This window comes from Vombatus ursinus, unplaced genomic scaffold (genome assembly GCF_900497805.2).
Source record: "Vombatus ursinus unplaced genomic scaffold, bare-nosed wombat genome assembly UNPS02014797.1, whole genome shotgun sequence".
Classification (NCBI taxonomy): Eukaryota; Metazoa; Chordata; class Mammalia; order Diprotodontia; family Vombatidae; genus Vombatus; species Vombatus ursinus.
In genome coordinates, this window is record NW_020954575.1 from 2,516,691 (window position 1) to 2,537,314 (window position 20,624).

Genomic DNA, 20,624 nt, shown 5'->3' on the forward strand with positions numbered 1-20,624 from the left:
TTTCTTTCTTTCTTTCTTTCTTTCTTTCTTTCTTTCTTTCTTTCTTTCTTTCTTTCTTTCTTTCTTTCTTTACTTCTTTATGAAATTTTGGAAATATGTGGGCTTTGGATCAGAGCTATAGAGCCTGAACTGTTAAGCAACTTTAGAAAAGTTTTTATTTGAACAAAATCCAACTGGAATTAGGGGAGCCCATAGGGTTTTGGGTGATCCATTTGTATTTTCCTTCTGCTTGCAAATGACTTTACTTTTGAAACAGCAATTTAAAATATTTTTTTCAGATGGCTTTGTGGTGCTTACGTTGATGCTTGAGGACTCTTGCTGCAATTTTTTTTTCTTTTTAAGTGTAGAATAATTTTGTTCAACCAAAATTTTGCTAGGACTTTCAATCACAGAGATTTAGTGTGCATGTGACGTAGCTGGATCAACAGGGAAAGCCACAGAAGTTATAGCCCTGAGATGGATTTTGCTTCTTGTATGCTTGTGAAGGATTTCTGTAGAAGGCCACAGCAGCCCCTTTGGTCAGTATTAATACATAGGTAGATTTTCTTTCTCATTCCTTGTCCAATTTGTTTTCTGTAAGTGGAAGCCCTGCCCAGAAAATGGGGCTTGGGCTTACTTTGCCAATGTAGTTCACCAATGGAGATTACAGTCAAGATTTGAATTCCAGCCCTCATACTTCCTAGTTTTATGCCTGTCCTCCGTCCCCCTTTTTTGTGTTTCAGCTCTCAAAGTCTGAGTCATTGAGTTTCAGAATTCTGTAATCAACAGGTTCAGCTGGGATGTCAGTCTTTCATTCACCCTCTAAAGGGATCCCAGCCAGCATGAATTGGAAGGTCAGTAGGTAGGTAGAAACAGGGAAAGACAGCTGAAGAAATTTCTGTGTCAGATTAAGACATTCAGAAATACTGTTTTGGGGGCTGCCTTGCATGAAGAAGGCATACAATATTCCATGTTCCAGCACAGTCGTCCTAATACTACAGTTTGGAAGAGGGCCCTTTTTAAAATCAAGAAGAATCAAGGGAAGCTTTGTCTGTTCACGTTTGCTCAAACTCCTTCTTTACTTCAAAAGTCACGCCATTACCCCTTGTGTTTCTTCCTTTCTGTTCTTTTTTAAGGCACAAACATTACAGTGCTGGTCATTTTTCTTTAGCGTCATGTCAAAACAAAATTGGAGTGCCTGTAAGTTCATTCCAGAAACAATGTATTTACAGTTGATACTTGCCTGGCATCAGCTTGTTTACTCACACAATGTAAACCTTTGATCAGGGTGGGATTCATTTTGAAAATGAATCACTCTTTGGCCTCACTGTTGTTTGTGCTCCTTTTAGTGAAGTGAGGTAAGGAAATCATTGTCCTTTACACCCTCCAAAGCCAGTACAGATTACATTCTGATTATTTTCTCTGTGAATATCTTCTTGATAATTTAGGACTGCCCAGGTACCTTTTTGATGAACTAAGACAACTTAATATCCTTTATTTTTTCCCCCCAGAAATAACTTGGAAACTTCAATTTACTTGGAAATAGTTTATTTCTTATACATGTGTTAATACCCACCACAATAAAATGAAGGTTACATTTATCTATTTTATATTTCATTCATTCCTATTTATTAAAAACAATTTTAGTTATTAAATTGGTTCAACCTTAGACCAGAGCCTTTCTTCCAGTTGTCCTATTTCTTTTCCAAATTAGGTTCTGTATCCCATTAGTTTTTCTAAAATAATCATGTATATCTTTCTGTCTGTCTGTCTCTCTATCTATCTATTTTTCTATCTACTTACGTGTTGTATCCCCCGCACAGTAGAATAGGAGCTCTGTGTATGCAGGAACTCTTTCCATTTGGGATTTTGTATCCACAGTGCCTAATACAGTACATTACACATGGTCAGTATTTAGTAAATGCTTGTTAGATTGGATTGGATTAGATTGGTTTCTATTCCAGATTTAACAAAAATTCACCCCACAGCCCCTGTCTCTCTTCTCTTCCTTCTTCCTCCCACCACTCCCAGTCTCATCAAGTTTGTGTGGGGGAATTTACAACAAATTGTGAGAGAAGTATTCTATTTCTTGTCTTATTTGGGGAGCAATGTTATTGACCCCCAGGAGGAGCCATAGCTTCAGAATCTCACTGAAGATGTTTAGTATTTTATGTCTCTCCTAATGTAGCAACGAGACCCTAAGATTCTGAGACCAAGGCTTTGCAGTAATTGTCTCATTTGTTACAAAAATACTTTGTACTTTGAGCCCTCCGTATTTGGAACATCATTTTTCCTTCCAGTATATGTGTTGGGTTACTTTCACCCCTCAAGACCTCAGTATTTAGCTTATATGTTACATTGCATGGTCACAGATATTGTTATTCCATAGTTTTTATGAGACAGATCACATCGCAAATATAAGTAAAAAGCATCACACATTTCAATCTGATACTGGCTGTTCTAATTAGAAACATTGTAATAATCTGCCGCTTCTCACACTCTTCTTTCCACATCAATTTTATTTATGCATTGAAGTTTCCTTTTGGTAAGTTTTTTTTTCCAAAAAATCATATTTAGTTATCTCTGCTTTAATTTTTTTTGCCTCAGATGACATATAGCATATAAATTTTAAATGGAGAAAATTCTATTCTTTCAGTCTCTCTTAGTACCTAGGTTTTACTAGTTAGAAAATGAACCTAAAGTTTGAGATATATTTCAGTCACACAAGTAACTCACTGTTATTTTTTCTTTTGGAAAACTCTTCTAGTTTTTATAGTGGCTTTATCTTTATGCACATGCTTTTTCTTTCCTATGTTCTTATAACATTATGACAGTCTCAAGTTTACTAAAAACCACCCAGACCCATGCAAGCTTTACATATTTTCACGTCACTTTCCCGTTTCCCAGTGCTTCACTCCTCCTTACCAGATGAGTTCTTATGGGAAAGTTGGGTTGAAAGGAGTGACATCATCACATCTTTCTGAATAACAGATGGGTTTCCTTTAAGTAACACTTACTTATGAAACCATCCATTTAGAGAAATAGGAACAAAAATAGTTTCAAAGAAAATTAGGTGTAGGAGATCTTTAAGAGCAACAAAAAAGAAATTCTTTACTAATTTTTACTGTAAAAAACAGACTATACAAATGAACCAGAAACAGAATATTTGGGCTTTTCCTTCATTTTAGTGTTGTTCGGGGGCATGCAGCAGAATTATTATTTTTTGCATGTTCACCGATGTTTGTTTTTGATTCTAGAGGATGCAGTTATCAATTAACACTGACCTGCAGCTGCTCTTGGTTATGACTTTTAGTGTGCATCAGATATTTCCTTCCTCTTTTATGTCTTTACATACTCTGAGATTTCAGGATCCAAAATGCTTTCTTATCCAGCTCTTTTATCCAGCTTTTTTCTTTTTTTCTTGTTTGTATTTTAATATTAATATGAGCCTCCTCTAGAGGGCGGTATTTTCTCAGCTTTCTTGAGTCTACACTATTCTTGCCCACAGTATGGCAGTGGCTGATTCTGGGGCACACTCAGATCATCTAGCATTTCAGGTTCCCTTCAGTCAGGATTTCTTGACCTGTGTTCTGTTGTGTCACTGGACAGATTTATATTTCGGAGAAAAAGACACACCCAACACTTCAATGTAATTAGCTTTGAGATAGGGGATTTTGTGTATAAAAGAGTCAGTACTAGGGGAATATTTTGCTCATTATGCAGGAGTAAATTACTTTGTAGGAGCATTTTAGAATAGCCACCTTTGCACGACCAAGTCCTTCTGTGGGAAGCTCTGAGAACAGATCTTTTGGACTTGAGTTTTTACACCTAAAATTTATTTCTTGAAATCCCCAGTTCTCTAGATAGAGAACTGTACCCTTAAAACTCATCATGGAAAAAAAAAACCAAAACCCGTCATGAGTCAATGACTTCTCATCTGGGTTCCCCAAATGAATGATTGTGCTAAATGATACAGTTATAGGTAACTTTCTGGTCAGTCACTTGAAAGGCAAATGATGTAGTTATATTCTGAAAGGCTTCATAGCCTGTTGATTTACACATATATGTGTATATGTGTGTGTGTGTGTGTGTGTGTGTGTGTGTGTATAATCTGGAGGCTAATGGTTGCATTTTATTTGGGACCAAAAACTAGTTTAAACAGGAAAGTAAATACACACACACACACACACGTGTGTGTGTGTGTGTATATATATAAAATCAGCACTTATTTATTAAGTGCCTGCTATGTGCTGGGCATATTGTTAGGCCCTGGGAATATTAACAATAACCACTAACCATTTGTATAGCACTTTAAGGTTTTCTATAGCTATATGCATATAGCTGTAGCTTCATAAACTTTACAAGTTAGTATTTTAATTCAACTAATTCAGTTCAGCTGATATTGATTAAGTAATTATAGCATGAAAGCACTGAATTATATACTACTTGGTGAGGTAAAAAATTTGAATGAGACTTGGACCCTTTGCTTTTGAAGCTTGTGATCTGATAGAATGATATGACACAAATGTAACTATATAATACACAATATTGCATAATAAGTATATTAAGAAGAGTTATGTGTAAGGTGAAAAGGGTGAAAACTCATGATTGACTGAAGGGGCTAGAATCAGGGAAGGTATTTCCAACCTGGTAATATAATTAGTTACCCAGTAGAAATAAGAGTAGACCTAAAGGAAATCAGACAGTTGGAATAATATTTAGTCATCTCTTCCTAATCTTTTTGTTAGTGTTTGTTAGATTTTCATTGGAGTTTGTTAAACTCTCTATTCTCTTGTTTCTCATATGTTTGTGTTCTTTTGATCTACTGTCATAGTGACACTAGGATGACATGATATAGTTGATAAAACTGTTGGCCTTAATGGATTTGAATTGGTTTGACTTTAAGAAGGTTCTCTATATAGCTCCTAGTTGTAAGGTGCAAATAGGAATGACAACCTAATGTGGAACAGAGAAGTCAATCAAAGGAGTATAGTGAAGACATTGCAGTGAGATGGCAGTTGTGGATTTTCGGAGGCCAGATTTCCAAACAGAGAAGTCCATGCAAGATTCTGTGGAAGCTCTAAATGCCTAAATAGTAAGTGGGTGAGTTTCATGCACCTTATTTCAGTGTTTACTGTGTGTGTAACACAGGTAACTGTATTCTTTCTCTTCCTTTGTATTTGCTGTATCCAGCTACCTTGTATCCTTTTGAGACCCATCCTGTCTCCTACCCTGGGGACACAGTTTATTTAGGATTATGATTGCTACCTGCTTCTCTACCTACATTTTCTGAGATTGAGCCCTAGAAAAGTTAGCTCACTTTTTAGCCTTGGGGTAATATAATGGTCCTCAAGTCAGTTTGTTTCTCCTCTGAATTTTTATGGAGTTTATATCAGATGGAAAATTAGAGGTATAATAAAATAGTTCAGAGGCCCAACGTAGAAAAATTTCTTTTAGACAGAAGTTTGACTGCCAGACAGGTTTCAAGCTCCTTGAAGACAGGAACTTTCTTTTGCCTCTCCTGCATGTAGCACAGTATCAGGCATGTAATAGGCACTTAATAAATGTTTATCTACTGACTCACCTAATATAAGTAAATTTGCTAACAGATTTTAAAGTATGGAGTTGGAGTTTTTAAGTATCTGTGTAAAGGGTATCCCCTCCAACATATTAATTGTGTTCCAAGGTAAAACTGTATTGTAGAGGGAAGCTAATTCCAAGAGACCGGATCTGAACATACACTCGAAGAGACACAGGAATGAAGTGTTTGAGCTTTCAGGGAGCAAGAGCCAGGTGGGGAGCAAATCAGGACCAAGCCATGTGAGTTTTAACCATACTCAACAGAAGGCCTGCAATAGAAGTGATTCAACTAGGTGAATGGAGCAATGTGATACAATGATGAAGGAATGGCTACACAGAATGAGTTTGGAGTTATAGAATGAACAAGGTATTAACAATACCATTAGCATCAGATAGGCTGAGGCGTCAGACTTCTAAAAGGGACCACACTGGCCAAAGTATTTTTAGAGATTACCAGGGAAGCTGAGATATGGATAAATGTTCAATAATGAACTAGAAAAAGAATCTTCTTTCCTTCAAATGAGCAAATGTTGAAATTCAAATTATCTCTTTGACCTCTTTTACGCATTTCATAATTTTTTCCCCTAAAACTTAAAATGCTGTACGTAAACATCACTTATTTTTTATTGTTGGATGCCTTATTTCCTTACTAAATTGTGAGCTCCTTAAGGGTTGAAAATACACAAATTTTCATCTTTTTCATCTGTCTCCATCCCCTTGTATAGTGCCATGTACATAGGTGCTTAATGTTTATTGAATTGAATTTTTAAATTGCGATAGTAGGAGGAAGTGTTTGGTGTGATGGGGGAAGTGGCACATTGAACTGGAGTAGAGATGAGAAGAGGAAAAGGATTTAAGGTTCATTGCAAGAACTGTTAATGCTGGATGATGGGGTGAGAATAATGCCAAGTAGCCTTTAAAAAAGTAAAATGGTAGAATTAAAAGAGTTCATTGTTACTAACTAGGCTACAGCATTTGGAGGATAGGGTCTGTGTCTTAAAAATGAAATTACTTCCTTGATTAGGGCACAGTAATATAATGTGACAGCTATAGTTTTGGAGTGGGTGAATGAATGTAGGTGTCTATTAGATCCTGATGAGGGAGCTTTGATTTCTGAGTGTGACAGAGTTGATAAAGAATGTTATATAGTAACAGAAGAAGGAGAAGCAGGGGAACAGAGTAGTTTTTCTTGGGTTTAGATTGTCCAGGAGCTACTTATTTAGGTGTCCTAGTATTCTTCCTTTTGGCTTCTTTATCTCACTCATTTCCAGCACTTATGAATGGATTGCTATAACATGAACCAGGCAGCTTTGATTTTTATGAGAATAACTTGTTCAGCTGAGTGCTGTGCCTTGACTCTTTATTCATTCTCATGGTACGTTGATTTTCTGTGATTGATTCTATAATGAACTGGTGATCTTTTGCTTTCTTGTTTCTAATATTCTTAGAAGACTCCACTCAAAGTGAATATATTTCCTGTGGGGTTATTTTTACATGGGTGAAAAAAATACAAGCATATTTTGAACAAAGATACTGAAATGTTAACCTGGAAATAAAATAAAGGACAACCAAAAGATTTTATTTTGCTTGCTCTGCAAAATGCTTGTTTTCACTCTCTCCTCTCATCCCTATCCCTCTGTCTCCGCCCCCCCCCCCGGGTGTTTTTGTGGGGCTGTTAAAATCAGTGGCTCTTTCCCATCTGAAGGAAATGCATCTTTGACACTTCTCATGACCTGAGTCATGGTGCTGACACAGAGCCAGAAAATATTCTTAATAGTTCTGGGTAGAAGCAGGACTTCTGGGGGTGGGAAGAAGAAATAATACTTTGCCATTTCAGTTTATAATTATAGGTTTGAGGTATGTCACTTCAAAAATATTGTCGTTCTGAGATTTACCCATTGCTTTTTGTGTCATTTTTTGGGTATGCTGTGTTTAAAATGGAGTGAACATATGAAATTGGTAAACTGAGAACATTATGACCTTTCCATGTATTTGGAAATGCACTTTGAGTGTCCTACATTGGAATAGGACACTTGTACGATTTCCATACCATCTGGGGCATGTAACACCCCCAACATGTACATATGGCCTTATATTGCTGTTTAAACTTACGTAATCAAAACTGATATAACCAAGGGTTCCTCCTTAACTCCTTTGGATGAATTAAACTCAGTTTTCTTCTTTTGATTTTTCTTTGCATTAGTGAGGCATTAACTACTTTTCTTTGTTCTTCTTACTTCATTTTACCTGGTACTTTTTTTGCTTTGTCGGCAGTGAAGTGGAGGATTCAAGAATAGAGATTAGTGAAGAGCTGTCATTTATAGTGTGGGTGGAGAGTTTCCCTTGTTTTAATGTCTAATGTATGATTCTAGATAAAGGGTTTGGATTTTGGGAACTTTTTAAGTATGGATTGAAAACATTTGGTTCTTCTCTTTCTGGATGCTGTATGTGTACTTTATTTAGAGAAACTGAAAATTTTGTGGGTGCTTTTGGATACCGTGGTAAAAAGAATCAGAGGCAAGTGCTTCTTTGCCTTTTTGTGTGTCTTTGCCTTTAGCGGCATTCTGGTAAGTCCTATTATTCCCTTCCCAGAATAATGTTTTTAAATGAATAAAATCAAATATGTAGGATTTCAAAGGAAACTAGTTATATTAAAGCAAGATTAATATTTTTCCCATTCAAGTTTACGTATCCCCTGAAATCTTTCAACGGACAACTCGGGGGCTGTGTACCTCAGACTAAGAATCCTTGGTCATACATGGGAAAGGCTGCCTTTCTATTCCTGTAATTTTTAACTGACCTGCATCTTGGATTTTTTTCCACTTGTTGTGCTAATGCTAATCTTTCAAAAAATCCTCATTTGACAAACAAATTTTCATCTTTGAAATGAATAATAAACTGCTAAACACACACAAATCCATATATACATATATAGCACACAGATGTACTGCCTTTCATCCCAGAATCCTTGAGTACTATCAAAATAATTAACTAGACTTGAAACTCCCCTCTATAGGATAGAGATCTTGTTAACCATTTAGAGATGGGAGAACTAAAGTATGGTGAGATTCAGCATCCTGTGCAGAGAGAAGCCACCTAAGTACTAGAGAGGAAATGTAACACAAAGGTCAGCCTTCTCTTCTAACCAGTAGATCTTAGTACGTGTCCTTACACATATTCCATCCTGAAGCCCTTCAGGTAAATCTCTCATATTTCATTAAGGCTCCTCATGGCCACTTTCAGGGTTCTCAGTTTTTCCTTTTATTTTCCCTTGTCTATTTTCCTTTACTGTGGAAACTTTTCCAGTCAGTTCTTCTCACCCTTTTTTTCCTGGCCCCTTCCATGGGTGTCAGCACTTCCTATGTCTTGAGTTCCTCTGCTTGGCCTCAGTCACCGTCTCCTGGAGTTTGGGAGCTGTGTGCATTACATCCCGTCTTGTCCTTGTCTGCAGTAGACAGTAAATGCCTTTGTTACAGCGATTGGAATTTTTAAATAATAGGGTCTGTGAAATTTCTGATAGTCTTCTCTCTCTCTCTCTCTCTCTCTCTCTCTCTCTCTTTCTGTGTGTGTGTGTGTAAGAAGGTACTTACAGATATTTGCAAAATCTTAAAAACATTAGCTTCATTTCAGGGTCAGAGTGTGGATTTATTTTCTAAGTGTCTTTCAAAAGAGATCTTTCTGAGCCTCACCCTATCCTCTGCAACATGGCCACTCAATTTTCCTGGAAACATCTTCATTGCCAGGTGATACCTTTTGTTTGTTTGGATAAGGTGCTTTAAAACAACACAAAGTGAAGCTTCTCTGTTGAAATATTGCGCAATTCAACATGTAGCTGCTACCCCTAGTCCTTCCAACTTCTCAAATATTGAAAAATAAAGTGAGTGATACCAAGCAGTAGTGGGACTAAACTTCCTGTATCTTTAATCTCCCTCTCTTTAAACATTCTGCTTGGCAGCAGGGAGCACGTTGTGTGCTGTGTTTTTGGTGTTCTCATGATTTTTATTGAATTGTCTGTTCCACTCTCTCAGACTACTTCTGTGAGCCAGTCTTGCTTCCGCCCGGTTCAGTATGTGGGTCAGAAGGCACTGTTTCTCACTAGGGCGCTGCTGTTTCCTCTTCCGACTCAAGTAGATTACAGATTATACTGGAGCATGTCTGAGAAAAGGTCAAAAAGGAGGGTGAAAGTCCTGGATCTGCAGCTGGGAAGCTTTTCATTCTCATCTAGTGAACTTAAAAAAAAATCAAATGGAAAAAGAAAAATACACCCAAAAAAACATTAACTAACAATAACCCACATGCAAGCAATTCACATTTGCCTATTATCCTTTACTGTGTATTTTGAAGGGATTTTATTTGGCTTTCATTAAATGATTATCTAGTGTTTGGTTGAAAAAGCTTTAATGTGAAATTGGACAGCAAGCAATAGCTAAGTAGACTTTAACTTCCCTGAGCCCAGATTGCCTTTGATTGTCTCAAAGCAAGTTACCATTGTGCTTGTATTAAGACAGAATCAAGAAGCCTGGGACTTTGCTGCCACAGAGTTAACTCATTTAAAATATTTGGTTCATATAGGATTTTTATCTCTGTCAGCCCAATGGCAGGATATTAGAAGTAGGTTGATTGCTTTGGCCTTCTGGGGAAGAGAAAAAAACCACAAAACTTATGTGTGCACACACATACACATGTTAATGAATTTTTGATGTTAGAAAGACATATACAGCACAACAAAGATATAGAAGTCTGCAAATGTGGTAGATAAATATGTTATTCAGGGATAGAATTTCTGTTCATGGTGGTAACTTGGAAATTGCAGTCATCATCAGTGGCATAGTGAAAAATGGTACTGCAGGTGTTTTGGAGAAGTCGACATGTTTAACTAAGGATGTAGTGAGACGAGGAGGCCTGTGCCCCAGCTGAAAAATGAGGATTATCCTATGCTATACCCATGTGTAGAGATGGTGGGAATGAACTTATCACGTCACTATGGAAGACATTGAATTTTATAAAGGCCTTTATGGCATATGTTCTCAACCACCTTGATATTTATTTATAGGATAAGATTGAAAAAAATGAGATGGTATCACAAATTCCAACATCACAATGCTTTCTGTAGGATAGTTGTTATAAAAAACAAAACAAAACTTCTTTTGTATTTCTTTTATTTTCTTTTAAATGAATTTTCTCCCTTTTTATTCTTCCCTTCACCCCAACAACCAGTGTTTTCTGTTTTAAAAATCATCAAAGCACCTCCAATATTCCAGTTCTTTTTGTTCTTCCTACCAAATAATTGCTTTCTGTTTCATTAAACTCACTTTGCCTTATTTGTTAAAAAAATTTACATATCTTGTTTTTATATCATCTTTATTTCTTAATGTATCATTTTCCCTCCTTTACCCAGAGAGCCATCTCTTAACAACAAAGAATAAAAAAGAGAAGAAAATGGTTCAGCGAAATTAATCAATACATCAGTCAAGTCCACAGTATATACAATGTTCCATATCCATAGCACCTGCCCTCTGTAAAAAATGAAAGTCAGGGCTTTCTGATATCTCTTCTTCAGGGTCATATGGTCTCTTTCATTTCAGTTTCCTCTACACTTGATCCATTAGTCTCTTCTGCCTCCAAGGAATATCTTTAAACATGCACCTACACACATACATACCTATCTGTCATGAAGTTTTTATACCCCACCTGGTAAAGCATTTCCCTAGCTGCATGGAAGCCCAAAATAAGGACAAATCTGGACCACTTATACCATCAAAAAAACAATGGCAACAGCCTACATCTTTTGCAAGCAATGATGGAAAATGAAGATTTTAAATTGGATTTTAAAAACCATTACTTAAATGGTCTACTGGTTTGTTTCCTTTAGTTCTCCTTGTTTATCAATCCTGCTTGATAGAATGCTATATTTGGAAAACTGTCTACCCAACCATGACAAAACTATGGATCTTTTTCCTGTATTTTGGTATTAATCAATTTGAGAAGTGAGTTATTTAATGGAAAGAACTTTCAGCTTTAAGTCAGTAATACTGGGTTCAACTCTTTAAGCTGCTCTATACTAGACATGTGAATCTAAAGAAGTCACTTACCATCTCTGAGCCTCTGTTTCTTCTTTTGTAATGATGCCTTCAGTATTTTATCTTGTACATCTTTCATCAGGAAAGGATTTTTTAAAATGGTAAAGCGCTATAGGAAGTGTTGTTTATTAACAATATCATTTTAGCCTCATTGCTTTAAGTATGTAGAAGAAAATTGATTTTTTTTTAAAAGGCAGAGCAATAAAATTTCCTCTGTCTTAAATCTTTATAAAATTTTTTTTCTTTATTTGGTTTGGAGTAAAAAAAAAAAATAGAAAGAAAGAGACTTTGTAAGTTAAACTTGGTCTGGAATGGTGAACAAGTCCCAGGACCTAGCTTTAGAAGCAGCTGGCAGCAGGCCATGTTCACATGTTCTCGGATCGTTGCATTCAGAAGCTAAGAATACCAACCAAGCTTCTGCAAAAAGGGTAAAGATAAAAAAGAAAGGAGGTTAGCTTTGCAGCAGCATTACCTGGGAGTTGATGCTGATGTCTTTTCCACAAATGTCCAACTTTGTCAAAGCCCAGTAAATCTTGGGAAGTTTATTTTCCTTGTAGCATCTGTGTTTTATAATGGGGCCTTTAATTTGTTTTTACTTTGTCTGCAGGGATTTCTTTTGTCCGGAGCTTTCAGCCTCCTTTTTTTTCCTCTGTGCAAGTGAGTCTGTTAATGATGGCCAGTTTGGGAATATACCTCTGCAAAACTGACATGACAGGCTGTTCCCTGAGTGCAGCAACAAAGCCCATTGTTATTTTCTCTCTTCACTTTTATCCTCAACTTAATCCATTTTTCCCCTGTGTATTTGTGGTGTAGAATGTCTGGAAAATCATGGCTTGGAATAATGCCTACATGATATGGTGGCAATCCCAAATAGCATATTTTAGCTCTGGTCAGCTCATGTTCAATAGGAGGAATGAGTGAACTAGCCATAGGTTTTTTGAATTCCTTCTATCAGGGCAACTCTTCCAGATCCCAGAGGGCAGGCCTTTGCCTACTCACTAGCCCCTATGTAGAGGAGCAGATGCAATCCCCAGCTTTACCATTTTCCAGGTCACTTCCGTGAGAAGGCAGTTAGGGAAAATCAGAACAAGAGGCCTAGAGGAGTGACAATCAGGAAGAGAACAGACATCCTGTATGAAACTGGCATTTCTGTGCTTTCCCAGAATTCCAAGATGCCCTGCAGACATTGTCCTCTTTGTGCTAACTGCTCTAAAGAGAAAGCATTAAAAATAATTGCCCCCACTAAAAAAGAGCTTTCCTCACAATAACCCTGTGAAGTAGGTAGTGAAATCCCATTACTCCTCCTCTGCAGATGAGACTACAGTAAAAATAGGTTAGATAATTTGCCCATGGACAACATAGCCTGTGTCAGTGCTAGGGATCGAATCCTGAATCCAAGTCCATCACTCTTACCACTACATCATACTGTATTTTTTCATTATCTAATACTAACTGGCTGTCTTACTGTTGGCATGTCAAATAACATCTTAGTATGACTCATTTCCCTCTTCTGTAAAGCCTCAATCTTTGCATTCTATGATCTGATGTTATGAATGTGAGTTTCACTTTCTTCTTCTTTTGAGGTCACTGATACTTAGACTGTTTTCTATATACCACAGGGTTATTGTGAATAAAATCTAAGTGTCACTTATTATTTTTTCTGTTTTCATTTGGAAATGTTGAGGCACATTGGCATTGAGTACCCAGAATTACACAGCAAGTCAGTGACAGTGACCCCTGGTTCTCTTCCTAGTTTATTGCTTTCTATTGAAAACTTTTAAAAAAGTGATTCATATATTGATATCCTCTTTTAACAATCTGAAAGATTGTTATTACTGAACTACTTTTTTTTAACAACCAGAAAAATACATTTTATTCCTGATTCTGGGATCCTTCCCTGCCCTTTCTTCCCCTACCATCTTTGTCTCCATCTTGTTTCCTCAACTGTTAAATACCTATAATAACAGAACCTACCTCTCAGGTTTGTTTTGAGGATCACGTGATACAATATTAGTAAAGCATTTCCTGGCATATAGTAGACACTATATAAATGCTTATCCTCTTCTTTTCCTTCCTTCTCCAGATGAAGTTCTTTCTTTCATCTCTTGGCAAACAGTATTACTGGTGCTTGCTTCTTGTTTTTTTTCAATTTTTTAAATTTTATTTTATGACTACTCATTTTAGGGGACTGGTGAACCTCTAAACATTCAGAATTACAGCAGATTTGTATAAGGACTTGAAAGCCTGTAAACTTAATATAGTTTATCTGTATAGACTTGACCCTAAAAAATAGGACTAGCAGTCTTTTAAGAAATAATTTTCTCATGAAGTTTTTGGGACTTCCTGTGTCTCATCGTGCCAGAAATACTATGGGAACAGCCTTTCTTGTGACATTTTGTCACTTATAGGTCTTGTCCCAGCTGGAGCTTGAAAGTGCAGAGGCGTTGGAAATTTATGTTCATTCTGATGTTTTGATATGTCCATGTTCAGAATGTCCTATTGCATTTCATTCAGCTGTAATTAAAATATTGGCATCTTACTCTTTGCTTTTTTGGAGTTAAAAAGCAGCAAGAAGAAAAGTGGGTAGGAAGGGTTAATGCCGGTGATGCCTTAGTTTTACACAGTGATTTTCTTCAAGCTTCTCATGATACTATTTATTTTGTGTATCCCAGGCATGTAGAATGAGAAGGGATATGTTGACCCTTTAATGAAAAAAATGTAAAGAGTCTTGATCAGGGTCAAAACATTCAGTCTATATATACTGGTTTGCCTTTCTGGTCATTGAATGCTACTGCCTCTTCAAGAAGAACCTTCTAGTGTTGCTTACTAAATAGGGCTGAGATTGGGCCTTGATGAAAGTAACCATCAGACTGTCCTTACGGGGTCCAATGAAAAGAAGATTCTTTTGTTATGGGTGCCAGAGGAGAGGAGAGGAGGAATGGAATAAGAAACACTCCCTCTAACTACCTATTGCTAGAAGAGGCCTGGTGATCTAATCTTAACTTGTCAGAGTCATCTCTATCAGAACACATTTTGATGATTATAAAAGGCAGTCTTTTGCATGGTCCCCAGCTCCTGTGTGCAGGAACAAATACTGTCTGCAACTTTGCTCAGAAGAGCCATCAGTGAAAATTTGGTGCAGGGGTTTGTGGGAGAGAGAACCAAGGAAAAAAGCATCATCCTTTTATTCTTATATGCTTGATTTGCAGCCTAAATTTGAATTTCCTTCTCCCCTAACCCCCCAAAATCATTAAAATTTTTTTCTTTGAATTTACATTTTAAATTTATTTTTAAAATATATTAAAATTTTATTAAATATATCAATATATTTATGTTATATATTTATATTATATATTATGTTAAATATATTAATATGTTTAAGTATATATTGGTTAGTAAAAACTAACCAATATATTGACCAGTTGTGACAGTACATACCATCCTTCATTTCCATAGTACCTCCCCCCCTCATTTCTGTAAAGAAGGAATTGAAATACCCTTTCATCTCTTCTTTGACTCTAAGTTTGGTCATTATAATGCCACGGCATTCATTTTTTACTTTTTGAACATGTGCATTTTAACTTTTGGTACCATATTTTTGTCTAGGATGTAAGATATTGATTGTTTAAGTAATTTTTCCTCTTACTTTACAGGGAAGCCAGCGGTCATGGAACATTAGCTTCCACTTGTATCCCTAAGCTTTATCTTTGCATATCACCGTCCCTGTATCTGCCTAGATTCACCATCTATATTCTGGTTCCTATCACTTCCTTCTCCTCCACTTCCTCTGTCCCACAAATATTCTGTTAGACTTCCTTCATAGTTTGTATATTTGTTGTTGTTATTGTTCAGTCATTTCAGTCGTGTCCAACTATTTGTGACCCCATTTAGGGGTTTTCTTGGCAAAGATAATGGAATAGTTTGCCATTTCCTGCTCCAGATCATTTTACAAATGTTGAAACTGAGGCAAGCAGGGTTAAGTGACTTGCCCAGAGTCACAAAGCTAATGTGTATTTCAACTTGCTTTTGAACTCATGTCTTTCTGATTCCGGCCCTGACATTCTATTCATTGTGCCACCTAGATACTCTGCCTGTTCTGTGTATTCATTCATTTATTCATTTATTTGCAAGGCAGTCAGGGTTAAGTGACTTTCCCAGGGTTATTCAGGTATTAAATGTCAAGTGTCTGTGACCAGATTTGAACTCAGGTCCTCCTGACTTCAGGGCCAATGCTCTTATCCACTGCACCACCTACTTGCCTCCTCCCTCCCCCACCCCTTTTTTTCTGGTTTGTTTATTTAGTATTAGCATTTTAAAAATAATATATTTAGCTACCCTCCATGAACTGTATACATTGTGAATGCTGCCCTTAATTATCGCCTTGACATATGTAGACAACTTCCATTAACTTTAATAGGAATTCTGAAAGAGAAATGAGGGGGAAATCAACCTTCATTTTCTGTGCCTGAGATTCTTATTCTTCTCCTTGTTTTGTTAGAGTAGCATTTGTTGAAGTTTCAGTTAAAATATCCGTTGGGTATTGTAAAAACATCCATTTGCTATCCTGGGGATGTGGAGCATTTGGTTAAATCGTTACCTAAATTCTGGAGGCTACCTTCATGCTTTGATGATAAAAAGAAAGAAAAAGTCCATAGTCCCTTTACATTTCTGACGCTTCTATAGCTAACTTTATAAGTACTTCCTGCCTGAGTCATTCTTTAAGATAAATGCTGTGCTATCTTGAGTGTGGCAAGGTCTGTCTCCTTCTTTTCTGGAAATAAGATGTTGCTTAAGAAGCTTTCTTTGAATTTCCATTCTGTCCTCACCTTACATCCTACTACTCACAACTAGCCAAATCATTTAAAACATTATTTTTTGTTAGAAGTCAGAAAGTCATGATTTGGAACAATTAAAACTGCAGTTCTCATGATGTTTCTTTAAATGACAAAAGAATTGTAGGGTAATAAAAGTTGTGATTATCTATGTGTCTATCTATGTCTTAGTAATTTGGTACATGTGACATTCTTTAGTTGTCATCTGTAATGGTAGCATGAATTCCTTGAGTTAATTTAACTGGGTTATACTGATATTGCTCCTTTACTGAAGAGTAGAAGGTTGACAACAAAGATCTGAAAGCTTCAGATTAGAATTGCCTCAACTCTAGGGAGCTCAATTTTTAACCTGAAGCCGCTTCTGGTTGTTCCTTAATCTATCAGAAGTAGGTGAAATAAGTTTCATTTTCATTAGAGATTTCCTAAACTCTTTATACAAGGAAAGAATAGCCATGGAGCAGTTTTGGCTTGAGGTTACCTGGCTGCATCTAAGCACTAATTTCATTCAAGTGAATGAGTTCTGTGTGGTTATAGCAATGCCTATCTTATTAAAAAAAATTGAGACCTAATCCAAAATATGAGCAAGTTAGCTCTTGTTAGCTTTACTAACATGTGAATCTTGAAAGGATTTTTTAAAACAAATAGGAACCTTCTCTGCCTTTTTAATATTTTTCATTTTGTCTTGTTTTGCCCATTCTCTTCATCATTAACTCTTTATGTAAAATTCTTACTATAAATCATTTGTCTCCTGGATCAGTTGTGATAGACAATAGATTGTTACCATTCCAGTCTGTCTTGTATCAGGGTAATGGTAAACAAAAACCAGATCGCCAAACTAACTTTTTAAATCTTGAGATACTTTTGGAGCATTAGTTTTCCTGAATGTATAATGCCATGTGCAGAGGTTAAGAAATGGAAAGAACGGAGTGAGGGAAAGGCCAGTAAGCTACCAGTTATGTTGAATTAAATGACCCTGAGGAGAGGGCAAAGAAAGCATTGAGTGTCTTTAGAAAGATGAGAAATTCATTAAAGTTTTTTTTTTTCCTTCCATCTTCAATCCATTTAAAGTGCCATTATGGCTTTTCAGTCTGCTTCCTGTGAGGGGAACTCTTTCGTACTGTTATTCTTCCTTGGAAAAAGGCGGTTGCACTGGGGGTGTAGTGGGTTTGACATCTAAAGCACCCTCTTCACTCCAGCCTGTATGGATTTGACATGGGGTTTGTGTAATGTCTCTTTAGAATGCCCCAGTTGTTTAGGAACCTAATTCCCAATATGGCCTCCCTTTGACTGGAGACAAAGCCGACATTTCACAGCATTATGGAAACAGAGAAAAACAAGTTAATGATCTAAACCTTCTAATTCACCATGGCTTGTCTCTTTAAAGTCCCTTGATTCTATTATAAGCTGGCTGGCTCCTGCATTGTTTCCTTTCTTTCCTTCTCTGCTTTCTTTACATTTCTTTTCTTCCCGCCTGCGTAATTTGTAGCCCATTGCTTTTGTGGTTGAAGGCTGAAAGGTGGTAGTGACAGGGTGATAACAAAAAGCAATCAAAACTGGGAATATGGTTAAATGGGAGCTTACTCCCAAGAATATTATAAAACTTGTAGCTATTTGTCTTTGGTTTCCATCTTGTTCTTTAAGAGTGGGTGAACTTGGCTTCCAGTCTCGATAAACCAATATCACAATTTAGTGTGGAACCAGATGGTAATTGGGTTGGTATTCTAGACCTGGGATGGGGAACTTTTAGCCTTGAGGCCACATATAGCCTTGGATTTGTTCTTTGAAGTTTGGATTCAGTCAAAGGTTTGCACTTGAGGACCTAGAGGGTCACATGTGGCCTCGAGGCCATGGGTTCCCCACCCGTGCTCTAGACAATGATTTTTTTTGACCAGTAGCAGAATTGAGAAATGCTGAGTGCCAGGTTCACCATTAAGGAAATGCTAGGGCCATCTTGCCAGTTGTGATGTTTGAACTCCTATCTTTCTGACTTCAGGTCTTCTAATTAGAAGGGTGACCCAAAAGCAAAAAAATTCTTATAAAATTTTTTTTTAGTTTCCCCCCCAATTTCAGACATTTCAAGTTCAATTTTTTTATTCCCCCAAGTATTCACATCTACCAGTAAATGAAACGTAATTTTATGAACAAATGAAGTTATTCATAGAACAATTACATTCCTTACCTAATACAATGATTTTAGATCTTTGAAACTGACATATGTTATACTTTAAGGTTTACCAGATACTTTCCATATATTATCTCATGTAGTCTTTAGTTACAGATGAGGAAACTGAGACCCAGAAGAGTTTGGTTTGTCCATGTCACCAAATTGCTAAATGCCAGAGCTGAGATTTAAATCCTTCTCTCTCTCTCTCTCTCTCTCTCTCTCTCTCTCTCTCTCTCGCTCTCTCTCTGTTACACCATACTCCAGCTCTATAATCATTTAGTTAATCTATGTTTTTAGGGATATGATTTTTCCTTTGTGTTCTGCTTTAGCTATATCTGAGAAATTTTGATATTTTGTCCCATTATTATCTCTTTCACATAATTATTCCTAGTATCATTTATTTTTTGATCTTTTTGATATTTAGGAATCCTTAAATAGTCTCCATTTAGGTATATGTTTTTTGTTTGTGCTTCTTGAATTAATTTTTATTTTATTATGATCTGTAAAGGATATGCTGAATATTTTGTGCTTTTTACATTTATTTGAAATTTCTTTGTGTCCTAACATGGTCAACTTAAAAAATGCAGAGAAAAAAATGGTGGTGAGAAATATGTGTATTTTTTAGTGGTTTCATTTAGAAGTCAGCATAAGTCTTTAACTCTAAATTCCTCAACAATTTCATCAATTCTTTGTTTTTTATTTATCTTTCTGTTAGATTTGTCCATCTTTGAGAGGGAAACATTAAAGTCTCCTGCTATTGTTGTTTATATCTTTTAGTAATTCAGTAAGTGTTTCCTTTATGAATTTAGATGCTATGGCATTTGAAATCTGTCAATTTAATATCAATATTAGTTTTTTGTCTATGGTTCCTTTTAACATAATGTAATTTCCTTAATTTTCTTGGTATATTGTATGAATTTTTATGTTTTTTTTTGTCTGATAGCATGAATCCAACTTGTTCTTTTTTGTCCTTATGTGCATTGTAAATGTTTGAGCCTCTCTTTTTTATTCTATGTATATCTTTGCTTTTTATAAATCTTATAAGCAATCAATTGTGGGGTTTTTATTTTGTATTCAGTATTACTTTTTAAGAATTTAATTTGTTTAATCCATCCATATTTAAAGTTATGAGAGTTTATAGGATCATTTCAGAAAATATTACCTGAATTTTAACCACCCATCCCAAAAAAACTTGGCTTCAGAATTTCTGGACATTTTACTTCATATCCTGAAAATGCATTAATGGCCTATCAGAATGTTTAGCCTCCAAATTATCCATAGTGATGATGATCCACTTTTTCCTTGGAGTTGGAAATAACACTGCAACAGGAAGCAGAAGATCTCATAGTCTTCTAGTCCTGGATCTGTTAATTAGTAGCTGTGTAACTTTAAAGAAGTGACTTTATTTCTCTAGACCTTATTTTCCCATTTCTATAATGATAGGATTGAGATAGATAAGACCCTTTCTAGCTCTTATTCTTTGATTCTAACAGAGATTATTTGGGATTCAAATTTGAATTAAAATACTTCTTGCTTCAGAAGAGTAGATTTAGAGTCAGTATCCTCAGAGGTGGAAGAGTATCCTTTGCTAATGCTGTCATTTCTTTGTCTCATTGAAGGAAAACTAAACAGTCAAGACTCCTACAACAATTTCACCAACAACAACCCTGGCAACCCTAGACTTTCCCCACTGCCTAGTTTGATGGTAGTGGGGCCTCTTGCACAAATCAAGCAGCCAATGACATTGGGGACCATCACCAAACGCACAGGGTAAGCAAATTACTCACACTTGATGCTTTTTAATCTGCTATTTTTCAGTAGCTAATGTATAAGAACAAGACTGCTTTTCATTAATGTGGTTTTGATTTGTCTTCTTTTTTCCAGTAGCATGAAACTTAATGGCAACTGATTAGGTCCAAATTTATACTGGTTTCTTTCTTTCCCTTCCTTCCTTCCTTCCTTCCTTCCTTCCTTCCTTCCTTCCTTCCT

General features: G+C 36.3%; 1 protein-coding gene across 9 annotated transcripts in view; it reads left to right on the top strand.

Moving 5' to 3' along the window:
- The window catches only part of BCAS3 (BCAS3, microtubule associated cell migration factor), a 781,854-nt gene that overhangs the window by 305,805 nt on the left and 455,425 nt on the right, over nt 1-20,624 (top strand). For all 9 annotated transcript variants that reach the window (XM_027870394.1, XM_027870395.1, XM_027870393.1 and 6 more), the window contains exon 16: nt 20,255-20,405. In XM_027870394.1, the coding sequence (XP_027726195.1) occupies nt 20,255-20,405 (151 nt within the window). The remainder of the gene's footprint in view (nt 1-20,254; nt 20,406-20,624) is intronic.